The 25,385-nt window shown below is 37.1% G+C and overlaps 2 protein-coding genes across 2 annotated transcripts in view; both read right to left on the reverse strand.

The window, feature by feature from the left end:
• Window positions 1-20,904, reverse strand: part of LOC123874843 (neuroendocrine convertase 2) — a 54,180-nt gene extending 33,276 nt beyond the window's left edge. The window contains exon 1 of the mRNA XM_045920366.1: window positions 20,715-20,904. Within this exon, the coding sequence (XP_045776322.1) occupies window positions 20,715-20,870 (156 nt within the window). The 5' untranslated portion in view covers window positions 20,871-20,904. The remainder of the gene's footprint in view (window positions 1-20,714) is intronic.
• Window positions 20,905-24,088: 3,184 nt separating this feature from the next.
• LOC123874874 (ATP-dependent Clp protease proteolytic subunit) lies at window positions 24,089-25,123 on the reverse strand. Its single transcript, XM_045920420.1, has one exon. It carries the CDS (start codon window positions 24,904-24,906, stop codon window positions 24,160-24,162), a length of 747 nt encoding a protein of 248 aa, XP_045776376.1. The 5' UTR covers window positions 24,907-25,123; the 3' UTR covers window positions 24,089-24,159.
• Window positions 25,124-25,385: the final 262 nt, after the last annotated feature.

Genomic DNA, 25,385 nt, shown 5'->3' on the forward strand with positions numbered 1-25,385 from the left:
AGACTTTTTAATTACAAAACTCATTAGAAAAACTATAAAAAGCATTGCCTTGGACTGTGATAACAAGTGAAACAACACAAACTCAATTTTCTCTGTAACAGCAAAGTTAGGTCCAAGAAGTGCCCCACGCTGCAAACTATGTTAATAAGATAGTAAGTTTCCAACAAACTTAGCTGCGTTGAAAGGGTATCTAAGTAACTATAGCTTGAGTTTATACTCTTGTGTAATCAACACCAGCGCAAGATAAATAGATGTTTCTACTACTGAAGAATAATAATACTGATGATAAAATAATACTGATCGAACGATATCACACACAAGTGTAAATTAAAGAATTATAACACCCCCGACAAGTCAAGGTTACAGTAATTAGAAAAGAGCTGATAACTTTCAAACGGCTGAACCGATTTTCTTTGATTGTTATAGGTAACTCTCGATCAAGCTACCTTTCAAACAAACAAAACTAAATAAAAATCGGTTCATTAGTTTAGGAGCTACGATGCCACAGACAGATACAGAGATACAAACGTCAAACTTATAACACCCCTCTTTTTGGGTCGGGGGTTAGTAAAAAAAGTAATGCCAATGTCGTAAAGTCGTCAAAGTGCGCGTGCTTCAGCATAAAATGCGGTGTACTTCCGCCTTCAGCGATTTCTACTAATTTATTCACTGACATCTGACGACAGGCGTACAAACGAATAGAAACTTTATTACGGAGCAGTAAAGTCCAAGTGGCCATTACTTTTATAGCCAATACGCGCGTACATTTCTGAAATTGTGAGAGCGCTTAGCATAAACGTTGTTTTGACGAATATTCTAACACCAGCTGAATACAAATAGCCTGAAGAAATAACAAGGAGATTTAGTTTGACGAGGGTTTAAGATGATTAAGATAAATTGAGATGGACGTAATTGAGATTACGTTTCTGGAGATTTCGGTGTTTAATCAGTAAATTGCGTATTCTCTTTAAAGCGCTTCTTACTGACTGGACTTAGAACTATTTGTTATTTTGTACCCGTGAGACTTATTATCTTAATCGTAACTGAGTAGGTACCCCGAAGAGGAAGCCAGTGAAACCTTCGAGACAAAATATGTAATGGACTAAGAGCCAACGCGTGCCAGACGTTCCCTATGTTATAAAAGCTGATTTAAAAAATAAGCAAAATAATGTGTATGTACATCAATAACTGGCTGCTTCAAAACCCGCAAAAAAATATTAGAATTATTATGGTGGTTACTTTTGCTTTCGATTGTTGACTAAATATAGCCCAAGTTGAAGAACAATAAGAATTTCCCTTTGTTAACATAATACAGATAATAGCACCGAAACAAGGGCCAGAATATCAATTAAAGACGATCGACAATTCACACGGCACCAGAGAGAAAAATGTTATTCTTTTGTTCCTTTTTCCAAAGACGTGAAAGAAAATACGAGACGAAAATACCAAATTGTTTTCAGGCTTCAGTGAGAGCCACGATCCTATTACAACTCTGGGACGTGGACTTTGAAAGTCAAATTAAAATACACATTTTAATTAACAAAATCTTAAGATAGAGAGATCGCGAGATCGTTTTCTTTCTATATCGATATTTCGTGAGAATAGAAAATATATTATTATTGGTAAAAATGTTGTAACAATTTTTTTTTAGGGTTCTACACCCGAAGTGTACCAACGGGATCCTATTATTAAGACTCCGCTGTCTGTCCGTCTGTCAACGGGCTGTATCCCGTGAACCGTAATAGGTAGAAAGTTGATCACAGAATCTGCATTTCTATTGCCGCTATAACGACTACTAAAATTTCAAAATGGCCGCCATGAAGATTTAAAAAAAATGTTATTTCTTGTAGAATGTGGAAGGTACGGAACCCTACGTGTGCGAGGCCCACTCGCCCTTAACCGATTTTTTTCAAAGACGTGAAAGAAAATACGAATCGAAAATACCAAATTGTTATCAGGCCGTTGTTGAGAGCCGCGATTATATTACCATTCTGGGGCCTGGAAGTCAAATTAAAATACACATTTTATTTAACAAAAGCCCAGGATATAAAGAGATCGCGAGATCGTTTTATTCCTATATCGGTATTTTGTGAGAATAGAGAATACGTTATTGGTAAAAATGTTGTAACCACTTTTTTTATCATTCCATTTTTATAGGAAAGATAATCAACAAAATGTTTGGGTATTTTGTAATTTGTACTTTTTGTATTTCTATTTTTAGTAGTACCTATATATAGGACCTAAAATAAAATATATTTTTTACAGACTAATACCTATACTATACTACTAATACTATACCTATACCTAGCCTATGGTATTAGTCTGTAAAAATGTATTTCATTGTTTCTTGTTTTTATTGAATTTTTATTATAAATACGTACTATTCCTTGTATTGTATACTTGGATAGACTAAACGTCTGATAAAAATTGAGATTGAAATGCTCTACGTTGACTAGTAGGTACAGTCTACAAGTATTGTATTGACTTACCTACCTACTAATTACGTACGAGTAGTTAGGTACACAGCTATTTCTGTCTAGTATGAGGACCACGGTAGCCAAGTTCGAGTTTTGATGACATTATGAAGAACTCTCAGGTATGCAGGTTTCCACACGATATTTTCTTTCATTTTTAAAGCAAGTTTGTTTCTTAAACGCCGAAAAGTTAGAGGTGTGTGGCTGAAATCAAACCCCCGACCCCTTGAATAGGAGGCCGACGTCTTAACCACTAGGCTATCACCGCTTTTCTTAAACAGAATATTTTTTAAATTAGTTAAATCTAAACTGGTCAACGTTAAAAATTGCTCTTGTCCTGAACGGAAGATTTATTATAAAAAGATGCCAAGATATTACTTTCATGAAAGAAATCTCCAAAAGGATCCCTTTTACGTCAAGTTCACGGTCATCTGTCAGTTAGGCAAAGGGAAAAAGGTCGAAATAATTCATCTCCCGACGTTGCCATGTCACAGATGATAACAGGATATTTCGCGGAGTTAATTTGCAGATATTGTTAAGAACAATGAGATGAAATATACTTCTCTAAAGGTCTAACTAAGGTCCGACGCATACCTACGAAGTGGGATAGACCCGAGGCGCAGCGTCCTCTTTTAGGGTTCCGTACCTCAAAAGGAAAAAAAAAACAACACTAACACTAATTCGTTACACTGCATCGTTGTCTGCCTGCTTGCCTGCCCGCCCATATTAGGGCTAACCTGTTAAGTTTTGATTCCCCTCACGATCGTAGGTCAACGGGAAGTAACGCTAGAAGAGTTATGGAACTCTAGAATCATGAAATTTAGCTGGTAGTAATCTCTTATAGCACATGTGTAAAGAAACAATTCCGAAAACCGTGAATTTGTGGTTACATCATCAAAAAAATATTGTGTAACACGACCAAATAATTAGTTTACTAAATCACATCAAGATAGCGCTGTCCATGATTAACTTGCAGTGTTGTACAGCTGTTGGAGCGATAAATTTTTATTATATTGGTTTGAGATTGCTTAAGTACGATGGTACGGAACCTTCCGTGTGCGAGTCCGACTCGTAGGTATTTGATTATTATTCCAGCCTCTAGTCTCGGCTTAGATTTGAAACCTTTTATCTTTTAAGCTTTATCAATTTCGGTTTGATTACTCATGCATAGAATTAACATAAATTTCCCTAAATCGTGTTCTATCAAAAAGATCATCATTCTCTGTTGTTTTAAGATCAATTAATTAGTAGGTATTATGAAAAACCCTCACCCAAAATCTTTAATGAATGAAAAAGTTTTGTGAAAGGTTTAACAAAAAAAATTCAATATTCTTTCTCTGTCGGTTCACAGATTCTCGTTACTAGGGTTTTGAAATTAACTTTACTTAAAAAAATCTAGACTACATCCAGAATATGATATAAACTTTCATAGCAAAAGCTCATAACTTTTAAGCGGACAATTTATAGCGTTTGTAAGAGAGAAGTTTTATATTAAGTTAAGCATACTTGAAAATAAAAGCTACGATAAGTGCCTTAGCCTTAGCGGATTTATTCTTACTTATAAGTTATAATAGCATTTTTCAAAGTTTGCATAAAATTATTATTTAGGTACCTACTAAGATGAAGGTGGCCTTCCCTTTGACTCGTTTAATACCGTCTCTCCACCCAGTAGGGGTTTTCAACACTGGCTTTAGTGGGTGAAAATCTCACCTAACCCAATTTTTCCTCCAATTAGTATCTTGAAAAGATTCCCCCGAGATGAATGTTCAGATCTCAGATGCTAGAAGTAGAGCGCTTCGGGCGGTCGACGCGACGCGACGTGCACCAGGCACCCGTAAAATTGCTGAGATGTCTAACACTAAACACACTGAATTTTAAGGAATGTTGTCATCAATTTTACGGACACAGCGAGAGAGCTTTTATCTAAGCCTTCGTCGTATTGCCACTATAAAAACTTTTTATCGTACCTTTTTATACTTTACGCCACATTTATTGCGAATGCTCGTAGAATCTGACGTACACAAGACTTAGAGGTAGGGTTACCAGCTCTCCTGGAACTAAAAGCCTTTCCTGGACATAATATATGCCTCATTTTTACGCGACTGCCCAAAAAAGGAGTGTTATGTTTTCAGAACTCATTATGTACCTATGTGTAGCGTGTACCTACCTATGGGTTTCTTTATTCCTTTACTTCTAAATGCCTAAACCGATTTTGATGTATGGGATATAGTTAGAATCCATAGGTAGGTACATTACTGAGTGTCAATGACTATAAATTTAAAAAAATCAATATGGCGGCGGAAATTTTACTTTTTAGTTCATTTTTCGGCAGAACAGTCATGTATTCAATTATTTCTTGAAATTACTAAAAAATAGCAATTTTAAGTTTGTACATAAGAAACATAATAAACATTGTAGGTATATTATCATTTCTAGAGCTTTCATATACTAATGAAATTAGATTCAAGAAAAAATTATTAATTTTCTTTGAGCTGTAGCAGTGCCTAATAACTATTTAATGATAAATAATGAATATTGAAGTGTAACGATGATTGAAGAGTACGTATACTGATCTCACGAGGCCAATAATTCATCTTTCCTTTACTTTACTTCCTGTTTTCCATATGACACTTTGCCCTGCTGTACCCATTCTTAACCATATGTTATGTTACGTTTGGTCACCCTATTCATCGCTTTTATAGATTGTTTTATACCTATCAAAAATATTGGGAAAACAATAAATCTAAATGTGACTCGCACGGCAACAACATTGAATGAATTTAAGATAATATAGCTTGTGACTGTTTTGATTTACGATAGGTGGGGTACATTTGTCGACCTAGGTATATTTTTCTGTTTAGAAAAGCCCGGTTAAGTGCGAGTTGGACTCACACATGAACGGTTCCGTGCCATCCATATATTATATTTTACTCTGAATTTACCATTTTACATGAATGGCAGTTATTTTGAAACTCTTGTTTTTTTACTATCAATAGAAATATACACTCTGTAAAAATTCTCTACCTATTATATCGTTCATGAATGAATGACACAAAACTAATACATAGAAAATACATAATTGTACAAAGCAAAACAAAAATATAGGCAGGTACAATTTGGCGCCCTTATCGCTGCCTAGCGATTTCATCTAGGGCCTAGGCAACCATGATATACTGACAGCGGGAGGCTTAGTAATAGGGTCCCATTGGCAGCTTTTGGGTACGGAACCCTAAGAACTATAAAAGGATTGCGTTTGAGTACGATCTTCAGACTGATTTCCCTTGCTAGCAAAACCACGTGAGTAGAGTGGCAAAACTATAACATGCCAGTCGTGCAAGTACTATGTCTAAGGTACTCATAGGTACTAAGTAGTATATCAAGTGCGGCGTGTCCTACTTACTCAAAAAAACCGGCCAAGTGCGAGTCAGACTCGCGCACTGAAGGTTCCGACGACGACAGACACGACGGACGGACGGACGGACGGATGGACGGACGGACAGACAGACAGACAAACAGACAGACAGCAAAGTAATCCTATAAGGGTTCCGCTTTTCCTTTTGAGGTACGGAACTCTAAAGATCTACGTTGTGTTCGGTAGGAAGTTTATAGAAGTAGATATTTATTGTATAGGTAGCTAAAGTTTTTCAAGCTCTATAGGGCAAACTTTACTCGTTTTCCTTAGCTGACTAGAAAGATTTAAACAAATCGCAGAAACCTTCTCGGTGAAATGAATAAGCGACGCGATTTGCACTTTAGACCTTCTCGAGTTAGGTTTTTCACTCGTATATTTATTATTACATATTTATTTGTACCAGGAAGTTGTAACAATAAAGAGGAAAAGAAAGAAAAAGTGGACAGGGAAGCACTTATCTCTATAAGAGATTTCTACCAGTGACTCTTGGCAGTGGGAGAGGTTGTAAACTGGAGAGGTCGTATCATTATTTCATTGTCAGTTCGCGATCAGTTCGATAGATCAAACCTGTTACTAAGGGAGAAAGAATATTAATTCAACTTTGGAGACCACGTCCTTTAATAAATATCGCTGTTGTGCCCTTCCCAAACTACATGGTATACCTAATTCGCGACAGGTCGACATGGCAATTGGGGTATTGGGTACGCCCCGCACACCCGCACGTCACCCGCGCCATCCCGCGGTCCAATCGCGGAATCCCCCGATTGCCATCATCGCCTACTATGTTACCCAAACTATGCCCACGTATTTGCCGATTGACCTCAAATCCGACCACGTTATACCGAACAGATTATACCTACACATTGAATAATACCTGTTGAGGTCAGGACGGCACGTCCGGGTATTATCGGCTTAGATCCGCCTGTAGGCCTTGTATCCGGCGAATCTCGTTCTATTCAAAGGCTTTGTGGTTGAGGGATTCGCTCGGTTTACCCTGCCTTCCGCTCCGGTCAGACTAGATAAGCGATCAACAATACAATAAAGAGGGTTTATTTTTCGTGGCTAAAGTAACAAGTCTAAATTAAAAATTTATAACACCCCCGACAAGTGAAGGTTACAGTAATTAGAAAAGAGCTGATAACTTTCAAACGGCTGAACCGATTTTCTTGCATTCTCTCGATCAAGCCAACTTTCAAAAAAAACTAAATTAAAATCGGTTCATTAGTTTAGGAGCTACGATGCCACAGACAGATACACAGATACACACGTCAAACTTATAACACCCCTCCTGATAATAGTTACATGGAAATCATGTACATTATACATTATGCTAAACTACGTGACGTTATCAACCTACGTCGTTCAATGGTATATACAAGTGTAAATTAAACATTTATAACACCCCCGACGATCCAAAGTATTTGAGTTTTCCAAAACATCATTTTCAAATAAATAATTATGTATTTAGGCAACGTCCATCTTGACATTTGTCTATTGACATAATATTATGAGCCTAACGGTTATCTAACCTTCATTTCTACAAGAAAACTAGAAAAGAGCTGATAACTCTTAAACGGCTGAACCAATTTTTTTAGATTATAGCTAAGAACACTGTCGATCAAGCCACCTTTCAAACAAAAAAAAACTAAATTAAAATCGGTTCATTCGTTTAGGCGCTACGATGTCACAGACAGATACACAGATACACAGATACACACGTCAAACTTATAACACCCCTCTTTTTTGGTCGGGGGTTAAAAAGCAATAAATTGGAATGGACACTGGAGAAATTCAATTAAACCGACAAAGATATCAATAACCTTTTCATAATAATTGAACCAGATGATTGCTGTTGGCGACCCGAGATCGTCTGGGGTTAATTTAATAATAATACCACGTAGGTATAATATATAGTATTTCGAAATTAATCTTAGTTTCCAATTTCGCAGCGAAACGTGAAATATATATCTAATGGAAAGATCTTTCTAGACAGGGATTTTCTAGTCTGTTGCTAGGCTTACACGAATGAGTTTTATTCGTGACTAGCTGCGATGCCCGCGACTTTGTTCGCGTGGATTTAGGTTTTACAAATCGCGTGGGAACTCTTGATTTTCCGGGATAAAAAGAAGCGTATGTCACTCTCCAAGCTATAACTATACCCGTGCAATCCGTAGCTACGTTGCGACGTGATTTAAGAAACACACAAACACACACATCACACTAATATTATAAAGGCGAAAGTTTGTATGTGTGTGTGTGTGTGTGTGTGTGTGTGTGTGTGTGTGTGTGTGTATGTTTGTTACTCCTTCACGTAAAAACTACGGGACGGATTTGGCTGAAATTTAGAATGGAGATAGATAATATCCTGGATTAGCACATAGGTTACTTTTTATCCCGGAAAATCAAAGAGTTCCCACGGGATTTCAAAAACTTAAATCACGCGGGCGAAGTCGCGGGCATCGGCTAGTTTAAAATATTAGTAGTGATGATAATAATAGTTAAGTTGAGGTTTGAGTATCTAAGTATAGAGTAGGTATAGCCTATTGTAACTTTCTTTTTTGAATATGATTTTATTTCTAGCTGGTTAAACACAACTGCAACCACTTTTAGAGTTTAAACGTAGAAAAAATTAAAAAGGATCTGCGAAATCGGCGGCTAGAACCGCATCCGTATACGAAGGGTAATAAAGGATAAGGCATTCTGCAACTCGTCTATTTCGGTTAGTACTCTTATATTATTATTCTGTGGTTAAGTACCTATATGGATTTTATTTTATTTTCAATGCTAACTTTAGCACACAACAAGTGTAAATTAAAAATTCATAACACCCCCGACAAGTGAAGGTTACAGTAACTAGAAAAGAGCTGATAACTTTCAAACGGCTGAACCGATTTTCTTGGATTATAGCTAAGAATAATCTCGATCAAGCCACCTTTCAAACAAAAAAACTAAATTAAAATCGGTTCATTAGTTTCGGAGCTACGATGCCACAGACAGATACACACGTCAAACTTATAGCACCCCTCTTTTTGGGTCGGGGGTTAAAAATATATTTAAATAGTTATTAAGCTCACGAGAAAATTGTAGTTCTAATTTCTACGATGTAATTTGTCTCGGCCCCGCCCTTTGACCAATGAGAAATCGTAAATATTTCAGGACAAATTCTCAACATTTTGCGAATCGGTCTCCAATTTCCATTCAAATATTATTTTGAGGCTATTGATTTTTTGTGATTAGTGATTACTGAGGGAGATTTTATTGACCTTGCTATGATTGACTTTAGAACTGGCATGGAGTACCTAATTGATTAAACTCACAATTTTATTAATTTCGCTCATTTTTGTTTAGGATCATGAAGTTTCTTTCTTATCTACGTCTTACCATGTTGGTAGGTACAATAAAGCGTAGAACTAGTAGGTAAACTACCTATCTATAGTACGCGACAAGTCGAGATGGCAATCGGGGCGGGGACGCCCCGCACATCTGCACAGCCCCCGGTGCGGGATAGCTCGGGTGACGTGCGGGTGTGCGGGGCCTCCCCCCGTCTCATACCCCGGTTGCCATCTTGACCTGTCGCGTACTATAAAGCTACAACTAAACGTTACCGTACAACTTTGACTTTCAAGTTTGTTCAAATTTTCTAAAGATCAGCCCTTGCGTCGTGTATTATAAAACAAATACAACGTTAAGAAGTTTTAGCAGGTACTTTGAATGAAAGAAAGCCTTCAGAAGAACGCTTTGACGTAGCTAGGGGGGGAACACGGGTGGGCCCACCCTATAAAGCTCAAGTACCGCAACTACTAAGACTAAAATATATCTAAGTCTTCAACAGATAAGTACCTACCCGGAAAAAAATTCGTTTGACTTATCACCATTGCTTTTCATATTTTACTAGCTGATGCCCGCGACTTATTATATAATGTTGGTTTGTTCTTTAATCACGTCATAATGAGCAACTGACTGACGTGATTTTTCGCATGGCTATAGTTAAAGACCTGTAGAGTGATAATAGGCTACTCTCATCCCGGAAAACCAAAGAGTTCCTAAGGAGTTTTTAAAAAACCTTAATCCACGTGGATGGAATCGCGGGCAACATCTATTTGGCACTGACACAGTTTTCATCCCGGACACAGATATATAGGTAAATATCTATCCTGGAAAACAACGATTTAAATTACCACGGTATTTGTAAAAACCGAACCCCGGACGAAGTCGCGGGCATAGTCCTAAGTCCTAACAGTCCCTTCCTATTTTTTTTTTTTGTTAAACCTACTTGTAAAAGTGAACGCAAACTTATCCGAGCCGAACGCGTCGAAAGAGTCGAACGAAACGAATTTTAGAATTCTCGATTTGAAATCTACTTCCGATTCGGACGATTCGACGCGGGGAAATGTGCGAGGTTTCATGAGATTTCATATACAGGATTCTAAAATTCGTTTAGTTCGGCTCGTTCGACGCGTTCGGCTCGGATAAGTGTGCGTTCACCTTTAGTCGTCTGTTTCCACGCCAACTCCTGAATAAATTGCTGGCCAATAAATCCTTGGAAGCGAGTGGGCTCCTTTATGTATTTTTAATCTGACACCTCAAGATGTAAGCGTGCCCACGCTCATAACAAGAACTCATCATAATCGTAGTGACTGCTGCTTGGGGGATGAAGGTCGATTCAATAATAAATTACGGGATAAACAAGTCTGAATGAACGTCGCGCTCGAGACGACGACGTCACCGTGACGTCTTTGATAACATACAAAATCTTTGATTATATACCCAGCTACCTATCCACACCATCATGTACCTATCACTACCCGTATTATAAATGCGAAACTGTTTGTTTTTAGGGTTCTTTACCTCAAAAGGAAAAACGGAACCCTTATAGGATTACTTTGTTGTCTGTCTGTCTGTCTTTCCGTCTGTCCGTCTGTCGTGCCTGTCAAGAAAACCTATAGGGTAGTTCCCGTTGACCTAGAATCGTGAGATTTGACAGGTAGCTAGGTCTTATATCACAAGTAGGAAAAAATCCGAAAACCGTGAATGTGTGGTTATAACACAAAAAATAATATTTAATATTTTTTAATAAAAAATATTAAAATGTGTTCATGAACAAATAATTAGTATTTTCAATTTTTAAAGTAAGATAACTATACCAAGTGGGGTATCATAATATCATATCATCATCATATAATATCCTATCACCTGTATACTCTAAAACAAATTTTTATGTATTTTTATGCATAATAGTTTTTGCTCGCACTTGGCCTGTTTTTAAAGTCAGTCAAAAGGAGCCTATGTTACTCCTTGATTAATCTTCTACTTGTCTGTGAAAGTCCCGTCAAAATAGATTCAGCCATTCCGAAGATTAGCCCGTTCAAACAAACAGTCACTTCAATTTTATTTATTAGTATGCAAATTACATAATTTACATACCTATCTCTACATACAAAACACGGGTTGGTAGGTATATTGCGAAAACGCTAAATCTCTAAAGACCTAAAGGGTCTGAGTCTTTATTTATGTAAACCTTATTACGTAAAGGTCGCGTAAGGCTTTCAGTTAAACTTGTCGGGGTGTTTCAATAGTTAGGCACTTTGGGACGTAAAAGCTTTTGGCAAGCTTTATGCTTTCGCTTAAAAAGTTGTGATTAAATTTATCCCCCTAAAATTAAAAAAATCCTATATCCTATTCATAAAACATTGATTGATATTTTAGATCAAAATGGCGAATGTGTGTTTTCGTTAAAATGTCTGTTGAACAAACATCATTCGTTAACGTCCGGATAAGATTAATTCAGCTCTCGAATATGACCACAATCACATAGTAGAAAAATTATTATTTATATCGACATATGACAACATAATATATATCTACGAGTATAATAATAATTATTATCAGTGTCGATTGGTAGGTACGTCGCTTGAAACGATGAAACGCTATGTATGCTGAGTCGAATAAATTCAAAGTAATTTCTATTAAGTACCATACAACTATTCGTCGGGGTTTTAAGTGTGATTCTGGAAAATAGTCGGGAAATACCAACTAAAACCTCGCCGCTTCCTCTCACATAGCTATCCTTTTTTATCTGAGGTAGATACAGACATGGACGGATATGTTAATAAACCATGTAACATCTAAAATGTAGGGCAAATTATTATAAGGTAAGTTTTACCAGTAAAAGTTTTTATCGAAGGCCCGCTCTTTTATAGCTTTAAGTCCTCTCAGAAAAACAACATGTACTTAGTTAGAACAAGTTCGTTCAAAAAAGAGAAACTGTTTGTATTCGCCTACTGGATTATGCAACAAAAAGATTCTGGTGGTCTGGCATGAAAGAAATGTTACAAAAATAGAGGTTTGAAAGTTAGATTTTTGTTAGAATTAGAGCACAGATCTCTTCCTTTATCACAATTATATAACATGTTATTGTGATACGTGTCATATATAATTATTTTTCAATAAGTAGGGATACCTACTTATTTCTTGTGTGGTAGGTATAATTTACTAGAAGAAAAAAAGAAATAGTAACCGACATAGCTCAACTAGTTGCGAGGTTGAAGGCACGGTAATATTATACCTACATAATATTACCGTGCTGAAGGTGCATTAAGCGGAGCACTTAGCCTCGAGAATCGATAAAGTAGAGGTCCTAAGGTGCTAAAAATGGCAATCTCACTTCGGAAAATGTAATGTTGGCACTTGGCAGAACCTCCAGTAGGTGGACAGAAAACAACAAACGAGTTGTAGAGAGTCGCTGGATACCAGCGGCACAAGACCATGAAGTTTGGAAATCCCTTCAAGAGACCTACTCGGATGCCCGGTGATTATGCATTATGATTATTTTAGCTCGTAAAAATCCATTTTAATCAATCCATACAATATTCCATACTAATATTATAAATGCGTAAGTGTCTGCTGTCTGTCTGTCTGCTAGTTTTTCACGGTCTTTCCGTTAAACGATTTTGACGAATTTTGATACAAAGAGCATTGATAGGGAAATTGAATACACTTGCATCCCGAGGAAGGAAATAGGCTACTTTTTGTTCTGGAAAATTAAAGAATCCTAACGTTTAAACTATCGTGAGTAATTTCCATTATAAGTACCTATAGGTTGTTGCTAAACTAGTCGGGTTTACATCGACTAAATAGTTGAGTATAGATAGCCGTAACAACCAATAATACTTCTCATTAAAGAATTCCAACGGGATTTAGAAAATACCTACATCCACTTGGAAGAAGTAGCGGGCATCATCTTATTGGTAAAGAGATAGTTCGAAGCCTGGAGACGGACATAGACTAGGTAGGTACTGTTTATCCCGGAAAATCAAAGAGTTCCCACGGGATATTAAAAACCTAAATCCACTCGGACCAAGTGCAACGTCTTTTAGTACAATTATTACTATAATATTATTTGATGACATGATAAAGCTATATAAAGTATTATCTCATAGCTACGACGTACTACGTACATAGATATATATATATATTACACTAACTTTGGCCCTACAGCATCTCATAGCCAAGTTGATACGAGTAGATACGCTGTTGACATCATCTGCAAAACTTTAAAATTGGCTAAGTTTGGTGAAGCGCTGTGTTACTTTCAAGTTTCAACACTTTACATTTTAGACACGTTCTAATATAATATACTTAGGTATCTATTTATATTTATATATTTATTTATATTTATTTGTACCAGAAACTTGTAACAATTAAAAATAAAAATAAAGAAAAAGTGGACAGGGAAGCACTTATCTCTATAAGAGATCTCTACCAGTGACCCTTGGCAGTGCGAAAGGTTGTAAAGGGAGTAGAATAGGTACAGCAAAGATAGACAGTAATTATAAAAAAAGCTTAGTAGATATTATTATGTTTTTTTTTTTTATTGAAAATATTACAATAAAACTTAAAGTTAGTCTTATCTAATTACTATACAATCATACTATAAAATTATGTTATAATATATAATATCTATCTAGTTAGCATTAAATATTTACGAATGTACACGTGTTAAGATAAAGCTGATTTAATTTAAATTGATATTGTTGCCTTGTTACATCAAATCAGAATATTTTTTATTCATAAATTGACTTATCGCTTCCAGGTTAACCAGGTTGATGGAATAGACTCCCTCCTCATTCATCTTGAAGCTTTTGAAGGTCCTGTAAGGTCCTTTAAGAAGGACCGTATGAAAATTATGGTGAAACATACGAGTAAGAGCCTTGAATATGATGATAATTTCTCGCAAAAAACATTAAAAAGCTCCTATCAACCCCCATATTTATTTACAATCCTATTTAATTTAGTATTTTACTAGCTTTTTTTGGTAGGTACTTCGTTCACGTGGATTAATGTTTTCTCGTTGGTATTTTTCAAAATTCTTTCTTGCAGATAGCTACGTTATAGATGCATGTGCAAAATTTCAAGTGTCTTGACCCAATAGTTTGAACTTTACATTGATATAGCATAGATATAGTAGATATAATATCCTTTTATATATTATGTATCAAAAATAGAATTTCTATAACATTTTCAGCCCCCTCACATGAAGAAAGAGACGAAATTGGCCAATTATCTGGCTCTCATATTACTATGTTATTACTTGCTCCTTTCATAAAAGCCTTCGATGATATTTCATATTATTTGTGAATAAGACATACCTACGTTATTTGGAAGGTTAGGTATCTACATAAATTATAAGTATAAAAGAGTCGGTATTATAGGACCAGAAATAACATAGACCTATAAACCAACTCAAACTTGCGTTGTTGACTTCTCGAAGGCGTTTGAATCTGTGAAATGGCCTGAACTGTGGAATGTTTTTCTAGACATGGGTATATCGCAATATCTCATCTTATCAGATGATGCAGCATCGGTGCGAATAAACGACGTTTAGTCACAAAACATCCAACCCAGCGCAGGCGTTCGCCAGGGATGCATAAATCGCCGCTTTTGTTCAATGCTTACACCGAACTTATAATGCGCACTAGTCTTTATAAAGTGCACTTATTATGAAATTGGGTGAAACTAGGCACAATTTTATCGACTGAAAAAAAAAGTTTTCTTTTCATTTTTCTTCAAATCAAATTACAGCCTCTTTTTTTTCAACGAAGCTTTGAAACTCCGGAGTTGAATCGCTGAGCATCGAAACCCGACTCCGGAGCTGAAAAATATTCCGATTTTCAAGCCCATCATAGTTCCTACCAAAAATTCATACATTACGTTAGTTGTTGTATTATCAAAGTTTGGCCTTTGGTTGGGTGTAGGGGGTCACTCGTTGTATGTCATAGGTCAAGGCTTTTCTGTAATCAGCGATGTCTATCAAGTGCTCACTTGGCGTGTAATTGCGGTGGCTTGGTGGTATATTACTTATATCTTTAAAAGCAAATCTCGTAAATAAACTTTAAAGGAAAATGAAATACTTAGATTATTTATCATAACATAATATTCTGACGCCTGGAAGAAGTAGGTAAGTAGGTATCTAATTATAAAACAATTTGTTTTAACCCCCGACCCAAAAAGAGGGGTGTTATAAGTTTGACGTGTGTATCTGTGTATCTGTCTGTGCATCGTAACTCCTAAACTAATGAATCGATTTTAATTTAATTTTTTTTTGTTTAAGGTGTCTTGATCGAGAGTGTTCTTAGCTATAATCCAAGAAAAACGGTTTAGTCGTTTGAAAGTTATCAGCTCTTTTCTAGTTACTGTAACCTTCACTTGTCGAGGGTATTGTCGAGGGTACTAGCAAGTTTTTTTGCTAGTAGACCATTAGTAGACAAATAGAGAATAAATAATAAAGGTAATTAGTCATTCAGCCGATGTTCCTAAATTATTGGTTAAAAAGTGTACAGTGGTAGATACCTAAGTACTACCCACTCACTTTGAATATAAATGACTTTGATTTGACTTGACTTGATAGGCTTCTGAACTTTAGTAGCTAGCCAAAAGAAAGAAAATGTTTTCGGCACTTTTTATTTCCCTGTTAGACGCCGACACAAATACCTATAGCTTGAATTCTTAGACGTTTCCTAAAAATTTGGTGGCTCGTTATATAAAAACGAATCCTCCTAAGTCAAACGCAAAAAGTATTTGACGACCCTCTAAAGTTACAACTCCCATCGGGATACGGATACGTTATTTGAGTAGGTTTCTACATATAGGTATGACCCAGTGACCAATAAAGGAAATAGGTACCTATTTACTTTCAATTTTGCTGATTTTTTTTTTAATTTTATTCGATCACAAAACGCTTGACTGCGATAGTAAACAACGCAAAGTATTTATACTTATATAAGACGTCAAGTTGACGCAATTGAACTGGTTAACATATTATATCTCATAGTGTGAATCACGTCAATCGCGGGATATAATTTATATTTTGGGTTATTATACATATTATAGCCGTAGTTTGAAATGAGCTTTAGACTTTCGCGATATGGCATGGCTAACGATCTCTATGTGGTATCGTTACCATTATGATCATTTCAACCCATCGCCGGCCAACTACTGAGCATGGGCATAAAATTCTTATTTAGTGAAATGGGTCCGCTCTCAGAATTGGTTTAGGCCATATTGTAGTCATCGAGGGCAGCATCAAAGTACCTACCCAGAAGCTAAATACAGACATATATAGATAGTTACTTTCGTATTTATAATATTCTGACTAGATGATGCCCGCGACGTCATCCGTAGATTTATAACTTTCATTTTTTTTAAAGAATATTAGCTATTTTAATCATGACTAACATTCCCCTTCCCCTCCAACTAAGCGTAAAGCTTGTGCTAGTGCAACGGGTGAGGATTGAACCGCCAACCTTTCGGATTTCTGACCGCTCCTATAAGCGCTTAGTTATTGAGGCTTAAGATTAGATTTATAATTGCACCGGATTGGCAGATTCCACACACCTATGAGAACATTATGGAGAACTCACAGGCATGCAGGTTTCCACACGATGTTTTCCTTCACCGTTAAAGCAAGCGACATTCAATAGTTTAAAACACACATAACTCCGAGAAGTAAGAGGTGCTTGCCCGGGATCAAACCCCGAACTCTCGACGTCTTCACACTAGACTATCACCGCTTGTCACACTAATAGTATAAAGGCGAATGTTTGTTTGTATGTGTGTGTGTATGTTTGTTACTCCTTCACGCAAAACCCACAGGACGGATTTGGCTTTCGGACTGGAGATAGATAATATCCTGGATTAGCACATAGGCTACTTTTTATCCCGGAAAATCAAAGAGTTCCCACGGGATTTCAAAAACCTAAATCCAAGTCGCAGGCGTCAGCTAGTCACAAATAAAATGAGAAGCTAAAAATAGATAAAAAGTCATCGAACACGTGTGTCCGTTGAACCTACCCGCATTTCTGCACGAAAGTATCTTTATCAATGTCAGGGGTATCTGCGCTGCGGTATCAGATGTAAATGGGGGGCAGTTAAGCCTGCCTGTTGATGAGAAGTACTCATGCATTCATTCCGCGTCGATTGGGTGTAGGTATTCATTTCCCGTAGGTAGGTATCCATTTTTCCTAGTAATCCATATTAATATCGCAGTATCTACCTACGATCCTCTCAGTTTAATCTGTACTATCCATACTAATATGATACATGGAAAAGTCTGTCTGTCTAGATTTTCACGGGTCATCCATTTAACCAATTGTGACGGGTACAGATCACGCGTCTCCTCTCAAAATGAGAAGAATGAGACACACTTTCGCATTTGTATTAGCTGATGCCAGGGACTTTGTTCGCATGGATATAGGTTTTTAATAATCCCGTAGGAATTCTTTAATTTTCCGGGATAAAAATTCACCTATGTGTTAATCTAGTGTATAATCTATCTCAGCCTAATCCGTCAAGTAGCTTTTGCATGAGAGAGTACCAAACATACACACATACACACAAACTTTCGTCTTTATAATATTAGTGTGATCATGGATTCACTATTGCAAATACTAGTTATTACTAAACAAAAAAAAAATTGCCTAAAATATAGAGATATCGCAATCAAAGGCTAAATAAACAACTGTAAATTAAAAAAAATTTAACACCCACGACAAGTGAAGCTTAAAGTAACTATAAAAGAGCTGACAACTTTCAAACGGCTGAACCGATTTTCTTGGAAGTTTAGAACACTCTCGATCAAGCCACTTTTCAAACAAAAAAAACTAAATTAAAATCGGTTCATTAGTTTAGGAGCTACGATGCCACAGACAGACACACACGTCAAACTTAGGACACCCCTCTTTTTAGGTCGAGGGTTAGTAAACGAAAGGGCAACCTTATCGAGCTTTGATATATAACATCGCGGGTGAAGTGTACAAAGCTGCACGAGCCATTATTCAAATGTTCTTGCGAGTTGCGATACAGTCAAGCTTTTGTGTAACGCCATGTCGTTGCATGAAAAGCATTTTCTTTTAACCAAGTAGGTACTTACCTACGTGTTGTTATTTATTTCTGCATGTGTGTAGACTGTAGATGGAAGCTAATATTAGATACCCCTGTTGGTTTGTTTGAAATTAATAAATACTAGATGATGCCCGCGACTTCGTCCGCATGGATTTAAGTTTTTTGAAATCCCGTGGGAACTCTTTGATTTTCCGGGATAAAAAGTAGCCTATGTGCTAATCCTGGATATTATCTATCTCCATTCCAAATTTCAGCCAAATCCGTCTAGTAGTTTTGCGTGAAGGAGTAACAAACATACACACACACACACAGACATACAAACTTTCGCCTTTATAATATTAGTGTGATTCATAAGGTTCCTGTAACTACTTCATTATCATCATCATCATCCCCATCCGATAGACTTCTACTCATCATCATCATGATCAACCCATCACCGGCTCACTACAGAGCACGGGTCTTCTCTCAGAAGGGTTTTGGCCATAGTCTACCACCTACCACACACCTTTGAGAACATTATGGAGAATTGTCAGGCATGCAGCTTTCCTCACGATATTTTCCTTCACTATTAAACCAAGTGATATTTAATTACTTACAAGTGTAAATTAAAAAATTACACCCCCGACAAGTGAAGGTTACAGTAACTAGAAAGGAGTTGATAACTTTCAAACGGCTGAACCGATTTTCTTGGATTATAGCTAAGAACACTCTTGATCAAGCCACCTTTCAAACAAAAAAACCGAGCTACGATGCCACAGACAGATACACAGATACACACGTCAAACTTATAACACCCCTCTTTTTGGGTCGGGGGTTAAAAACGCACATTTTAACGCGAAAAGTTAGAGGTGCGTGCCCGGGATTGAACCGTCGACCTCCGATTAGGAGGCGGACGTGCTAACCACTAGGCTATCATAGCTTTAAACGATTAGTTACTTAATTTTATCAAACAAAGAAAATGGCAAAACAACATTACCCGGAAATTATTTTTCTCTTTTGATTTGTAATTATTAATTCATAGAATCGGAAGCGCTTTTTAATAAAATTTTATTTAATAGATATTATTCAAAATAAGCTAACTGCTTTTAGATACTTATATTACATTAGGTACCTATTTTTAACCCCCGACCCAAAAAGAGGGGTATTATAAGTTTGACGTGTGTATCTGTGTATCTGCCTGTGGCATCGTTTCTCCTAAACTAATGAACCGATTTTAATTTAGTTTTTTTTGTTTGAAAGGTGGCTTGATCTGAACTAAAAATTATAAATAAAATACTAAGAAATCTTAGCTATAATTCAAGAAAATCGGTTCAGCCGTTTGAAAGTTATCAGCTCTTTTCCAGCCTTTCTCTCACCTTCACTTGTCGGGAGGTTATAAATTTTTAATTTACACTTGTAAAATGAGTAACAAACCATTCGAACGCAGAGTTTTCTACTATGCCGCTTTTCCCATTTTCAAAATGGCAAACCGCTTTGTTATGGTTAGATTAAAAAAACATTTGCTAACATTTCCAACGTGCATGCCGTTTGAAGTACCTAGGTATAACATAATTACGAAATGAGTAGGAAGCTTACCTATCTACTCAGATTTAGTTTTGTTTAATTCATACTAATAACTATTACCTACTAATGCGAAACTGTGTGTCTGTCTGACTTTCTCTCTGTTACCTTTTCACGGCCCTTTGACAAAATTCGATACAGATATTGTGTCCATCCCGGAGACTTTTTGTCCCGGAAAATCAAAGAGTTCTCACGGGATTTTTAAGAACATAAATCTACGCTGACGAAACCCTGGGCATCATCTAGTACCTAAATGTTTTGTTTTTCTAGTTAATTGATCTAAAATAAAGTAGGTATGACCTAAGCATTAACATCATCAACGGAATAACTGATTTTCAGACTAAGAAATTTCGAAATCTTAGGGCATTTATTAACCCCCGACCCAAGAAGAGGGGTGTTGTAAGTTTGACGTGTGTATCTGTGTATCTGTCTGTTGCATCGTAGCTCCTAAACTAAACCGATTTTAATTTAATTTTTTTTATTTAAAAGGTGGCTTGATCGAGAGTGTTCTTAGCTTTAGGTAATCCAAGAAAATCGGTTCAGCCGTTTAAAAATTTCTTGTTACTGTAACCTTCACTTGTCGTGGGTGTTATAAATTTTTAATTTACACTTGTTATTTATTCTAATTGATCTAAAATAAAATAGGTATGACCTAAGCATTAACATCATCGACGGAATAACTGATTTTCAGACTAAGAAACTTCGAAATCTTAGCTAGGGCATTGTAATCTGAATCTGACATATGAACGTCGATAAAATTGAATAAGCCAAATGTAGCGCGTTTGTCAATTTCCGAGCGAAATCATGTTACTCTCATAACTATAGCAGAGCTTATGGTTATGTTTACATATGATCACGTGGTTGCTTACCGGGCCGAGGCTGTCGAAGCCATGGCGGAGCGCGAGCTCGTGCGCCTCCTCGTGGCCCAGGGACCGCTTGAAGCGCACCAGGAACGAGTTGGTGAAGACTTCGCGGGACGCGGCGGCGGCAACCAACACCGTCGCAGCGAAGCATTGCAGCCACATGATTCCGCTGCGGCCACCGGCGGCTGACTGAAGCCGAAACGCTGCTGACGTCAGCATATATCGACCCGGGGACCACGCAAGCGCGGACACCCCAAAGCCTCAAGCCTTTTCAACTTTTCACAGATAATGGAAGGACCCAACGCTCATAAGCGCTGTTTCTGAATCTAACAACCTACATTCGTCTTCTCGGTGAGGTTGACCTTGTTTGAGTAGGTGCAAATGAAACTCTTCAGTCTTCAAACACTTACTTAGAACAGACTTTATCTAAATGATTTAAGTTTAAACGCCATTCATTTATTCTGATGACCGCTTTGTACCAAAAGGTTCCTATGTACCCAAAAAGGCGTCAAGAAAACTCGAATCTTATCTTCTATGCGTGCAAAAAGAGTTGTCTTGATTGATCTACGAAAGCAATCTCAACCGCCGGGTGAGAAACTTGGAATTTTGATAGGTGGGTTCTTTTTATGACGCAGGCACTTATTAATAAGAGACACGGGACTTCAATTACTTTTATACATGGCATAATATTGTATATCAAATCTTTGAAAAGAGCAACCGCCGAGTTTCTTGCTGTTTCTTCTCGGTAGGAAAGGCATTCCGAACCAGTGGTGGATGCTTTTGACGATTCAAAAATACCTATAAAAGTTTAATTGAATAAAATTATTTCGAATTTGAATATTATTGGAAATTTCAGCCCTAAGACGGTTAAATGGATGATGAGAATTTGTGAATCCGTTATCTTTCAGGTTATATCCATGAAAATTCATATTATGGCGAAACTTCAAAGTCTCGATCACCGCCGTAAGGTCTCCGGTTATCGAAATTTTCTACTAAGGATATCTTTCGGAGTGTGCACAGGAACTTTTCGATCTTGCCCCCTTCACCATTTTACCACCGAACCGCAAGACGTTGGGCGAGTTTCCATCCTTGTGTCGTCGACATTCTGTCTACACGCACGAAACGTTTCGCGTCATCATTCTTATGGCTAAGGTTTGGAATGCTCTTCCACGATCTGTGTTTCCTACTAATTTCCCGGGTATCTTTAAAACAAGAGTGAATAGGCATCTTCTAGGTAAACGCGTTCCATGTTAGGCCACATCATCACTTTCCATCAAGTGTAATTGTGACCAAGCGCATATATATTTGGTTAAAAGTAAAGAAAAATATGTTTCTGGAAATTCCACCCACAAAAAGATTAAAAAATAGAGGATGAAAAATATGAAAGCCAGTCATTTTTCAAGTTAGATCGTTACTTACGAGTATATAGGTACAATACATCCATGTTTGATATTTAGATTTTCGGTTTAAAATGAAGAGACCTATTTAAGTGTTTTAGGACTTTTTGAAACTCTAACCCTAAGGGATTCTAAAAACTTTTACCCAAGTAAGGAAGAGGCAGGTCGCTAGTCTAAGCTTTATACTCCTTCCTACTTTATTACAGTAACTAGAAAATGACTGATAACTTTCAAACGGCTGAACCGATTTCTTGGATTATAGCTAAGAACACTCTCGATCATTACCTTTCAAACAAAAAAAAAAACTAAATTAAAATCGGTGCATTAGTTTTAGGAGCTACGATGTCACAGACAGATACATCATACACAGATACACAGATATACACGTCAAACTTATAACACCCCTCTTTTTGGGTCGGGGGTTAAAAATAGATATACTTACTTAATAAGTTTTACTGGCTGTTGAAATTCAATCATTAATTAATCCTCAAACCTTTTTACGATCATTTGACCGCGAATCGTTTTAATTAATGCAGTCGGGTGTGAATGGTCGGGGAATAATATGTGTCATACATAATATGACAAACTAGCTGATGCCCGCAGCTTCGCCCGCGTGGATTGGTCAGATCCCCTGCAGCATCAGGATTGAGGAGTTGGACTCCAAATTTTTTATGTAACAATGTCGCAAAGTTCCTCTATCGATTAAAAAAGAAATGACGCAAATCGGTTCAGAAATCTCGGAGATTTCGGTGTACATAGGTAGAAAAACATAACTCCCTTTTTGAAAGTCGGTTAAAAAAGTAGCCTATGTTACTCCCTGGTCAATTCTCTACTTGTCTGTGAAAATCCCGTCAAAATCGGTTCAGCCGTTCCCAAGATTAGCCTTTTCAAACAGACAGACAGACAGACAGACGGACAGATAGACAGACAGACAAAAATTTTAAAAACGTGTGATTCAGTTATAGTATCGTTCAAATAACCATATGACCTTAATATGCGGTAGTTAATTCGAAATTACAGACAGACACTCCAATTTTATTTATTAGTAAGTATAGATACACCATAATGACCTATACCTACCCTACATAGAAACCATGATAGCCCAGTGGCACAGCTAGTAGTGACGTCGGCCTTCTATTCTCGAGGTCAGGGCTTCGATCCCGGCATGCACCTCTAACTTTTCGGAGTTCTATGCGTTTTAAGCAATAAAACATCACTAGCTACTTGCTGCTGTAAAAACATCGTGAAGAAACCTGCCTACCCGAGTGTTCTCCATAATGTTTTCAGGGGTGTGTAATATCTACTCATTGACACTGGGCCAGCATGGCAGACTATGGCCTAAGTCATTCTGAGAGGTGACCCATGCTCAGTAGTAGGCCGGCGACGAGTTGATCATGATGATAATACATACTCCATACCTAATATTATAAATGCGAAAGTGTCTGTCTGTCTGTCTGCTACCTCTTCACGGCCCAACAGTAACAGATTTTAATGAAATTGGGTACAGAGTTAGCTTACCCCCGGGAAGGACATAGGCTACTTTTTATCCCAGTAAATTGAAGAGTTCCTATGGGATTCTTAAAGTCCTATCTGTTCAACTGATTTATATGAAATTTGGTTCACAGGTAGCTTGCATTCCGGATATTGATGTAGGCAACTTTTATCCCGTAAAATCAATGAATTCCTATAGGAATTTATAAAATCAAAATCCACGCGGACGAAGTCGCCGGCATCATCTAGTTTCTAATATATTTTTTTATTTCTAAAAGTGTGACAGCTGACATGTCTGTTAAAAATCACTCCATTAACATTCTCCATTATTCTTTCAGAGGACGCTAACAATGGTTTAATTACTAGCAACTATTAATTAATAGGACTCCTCTCATATAAGGAACCATCATTGCCTGTTCTACCAGTCTACACAAATGTTTCCTATTACTACAATTTGATTCGCTATCATATTAGAAAAAAATGTTTAAAAAATTAAAGTTGTGTATTATGTATTTTATAACCCCATAATAATAAATTTGTTATAATTTACTATCTAACAAAAACTAATCAGTAGTTGCAGTGGCCGGACTCGCTGGTGGTGATGCACATTCACTTTCCATAACAGATGGTGGGTGCTCCAGTACATTGTCAATCAGACCAAACGCTTTGGCTTCAGTTGGTGACATAAAGTAATCACGCTCCATAGAATTTTGCACTTTCTCTACAGGCAGGCCAGTGTGACGGACAAAAAGTTTGTTGATTTGAGCCTTCAGTTTTAAAATCTCTTCAGCTTGTATTTGTATGTCAGTAGCTTGTCCCCTTACACCACCGGACGGTTGATGAATCATGATGCGGGAATTAGGAAGAGCATGGCGCATGCCTGGTGCCCCGGCCGCTAGGAGCAGGGATGCCATGCTGCAAGCTTGGCCAACACACCATGTCGCTACTGGCGGAGTTATGTACTGCATTGTATCGTATATACCGAGACCGGAAGTCACGTTCCCACCGGGAGAGTTTATATAGAGATGCACAGGTTTTTTACTGGATTCCGATTGCAGGAATAACAGTTGAGCAACGACTAGAGAACTGATATCGTCATTTATCGGTCCCATTAGGCAAATAATTCGCTCACGTAAAAGCCTCGAATAAATGTCATATGCCCTCTCTCCTCTGCCTGTCTGTTCGACCACAATAGGTATCATGCCAAGCCTAGCCGGCAGACTTGTATTGAGTGCTCTGTGGGATACTATTCTCGCCTTTGGAACACCAAGCACTGTTCTGCTAAATTGACGAAAGCAATTCATTGCCATGTTTAATGCGATAAAACTTAAATTGAAGTTATGTAGCAATTGAACTGCAATAATCCATTTATTGTGGTATTTTTACGAGAGCATAAATACTCTTAATTTCTATTTAACTCGTTTCTATAGAATAGAATATACAATAAATAGTATTTTTATGAGAATAAAAAATCGTATTTTCTTTCCACTATATAAATCGTAACCTTTTTTAGTTGATGATCGTGTCAATGACATTGACAAATGACATTGATTATTTGATAGTTGACATAAGCCATTTTTTTTTTCAACCGACTTTACTGCTATGGGCTATTGCCTTTTTGAGTTTAAAAGCAAATCAAATACTTAGTTACTTGTAAATTTTGACCATTCTGTAATATAACATCACGATATATTATTCTGATAATGCAGCACAAAATATGTGTCTGCGTCTTATAGCTATATTTAGTAATAGATAAATATGATATTTGAGCAGGTAAACATGATAGGTC

The sequence above is a fragment of the Maniola jurtina genome, chromosome 19 (assembly GCF_905333055.1).
Source record: "Maniola jurtina chromosome 19, ilManJurt1.1, whole genome shotgun sequence".
Lineage (NCBI taxonomy): Eukaryota > Metazoa > Arthropoda > Insecta > Lepidoptera > Nymphalidae > Maniola > Maniola jurtina.

What these genes read in the sequence shown, in the direction of transcription:
- LOC123874874 (XM_045920420.1), bottom strand. Translation starts at nt 24,906, where the DNA reads ATGGCAATGAATTGCTTTCGTCAATTTAGCAGAACAGTGCTTGGTGTT.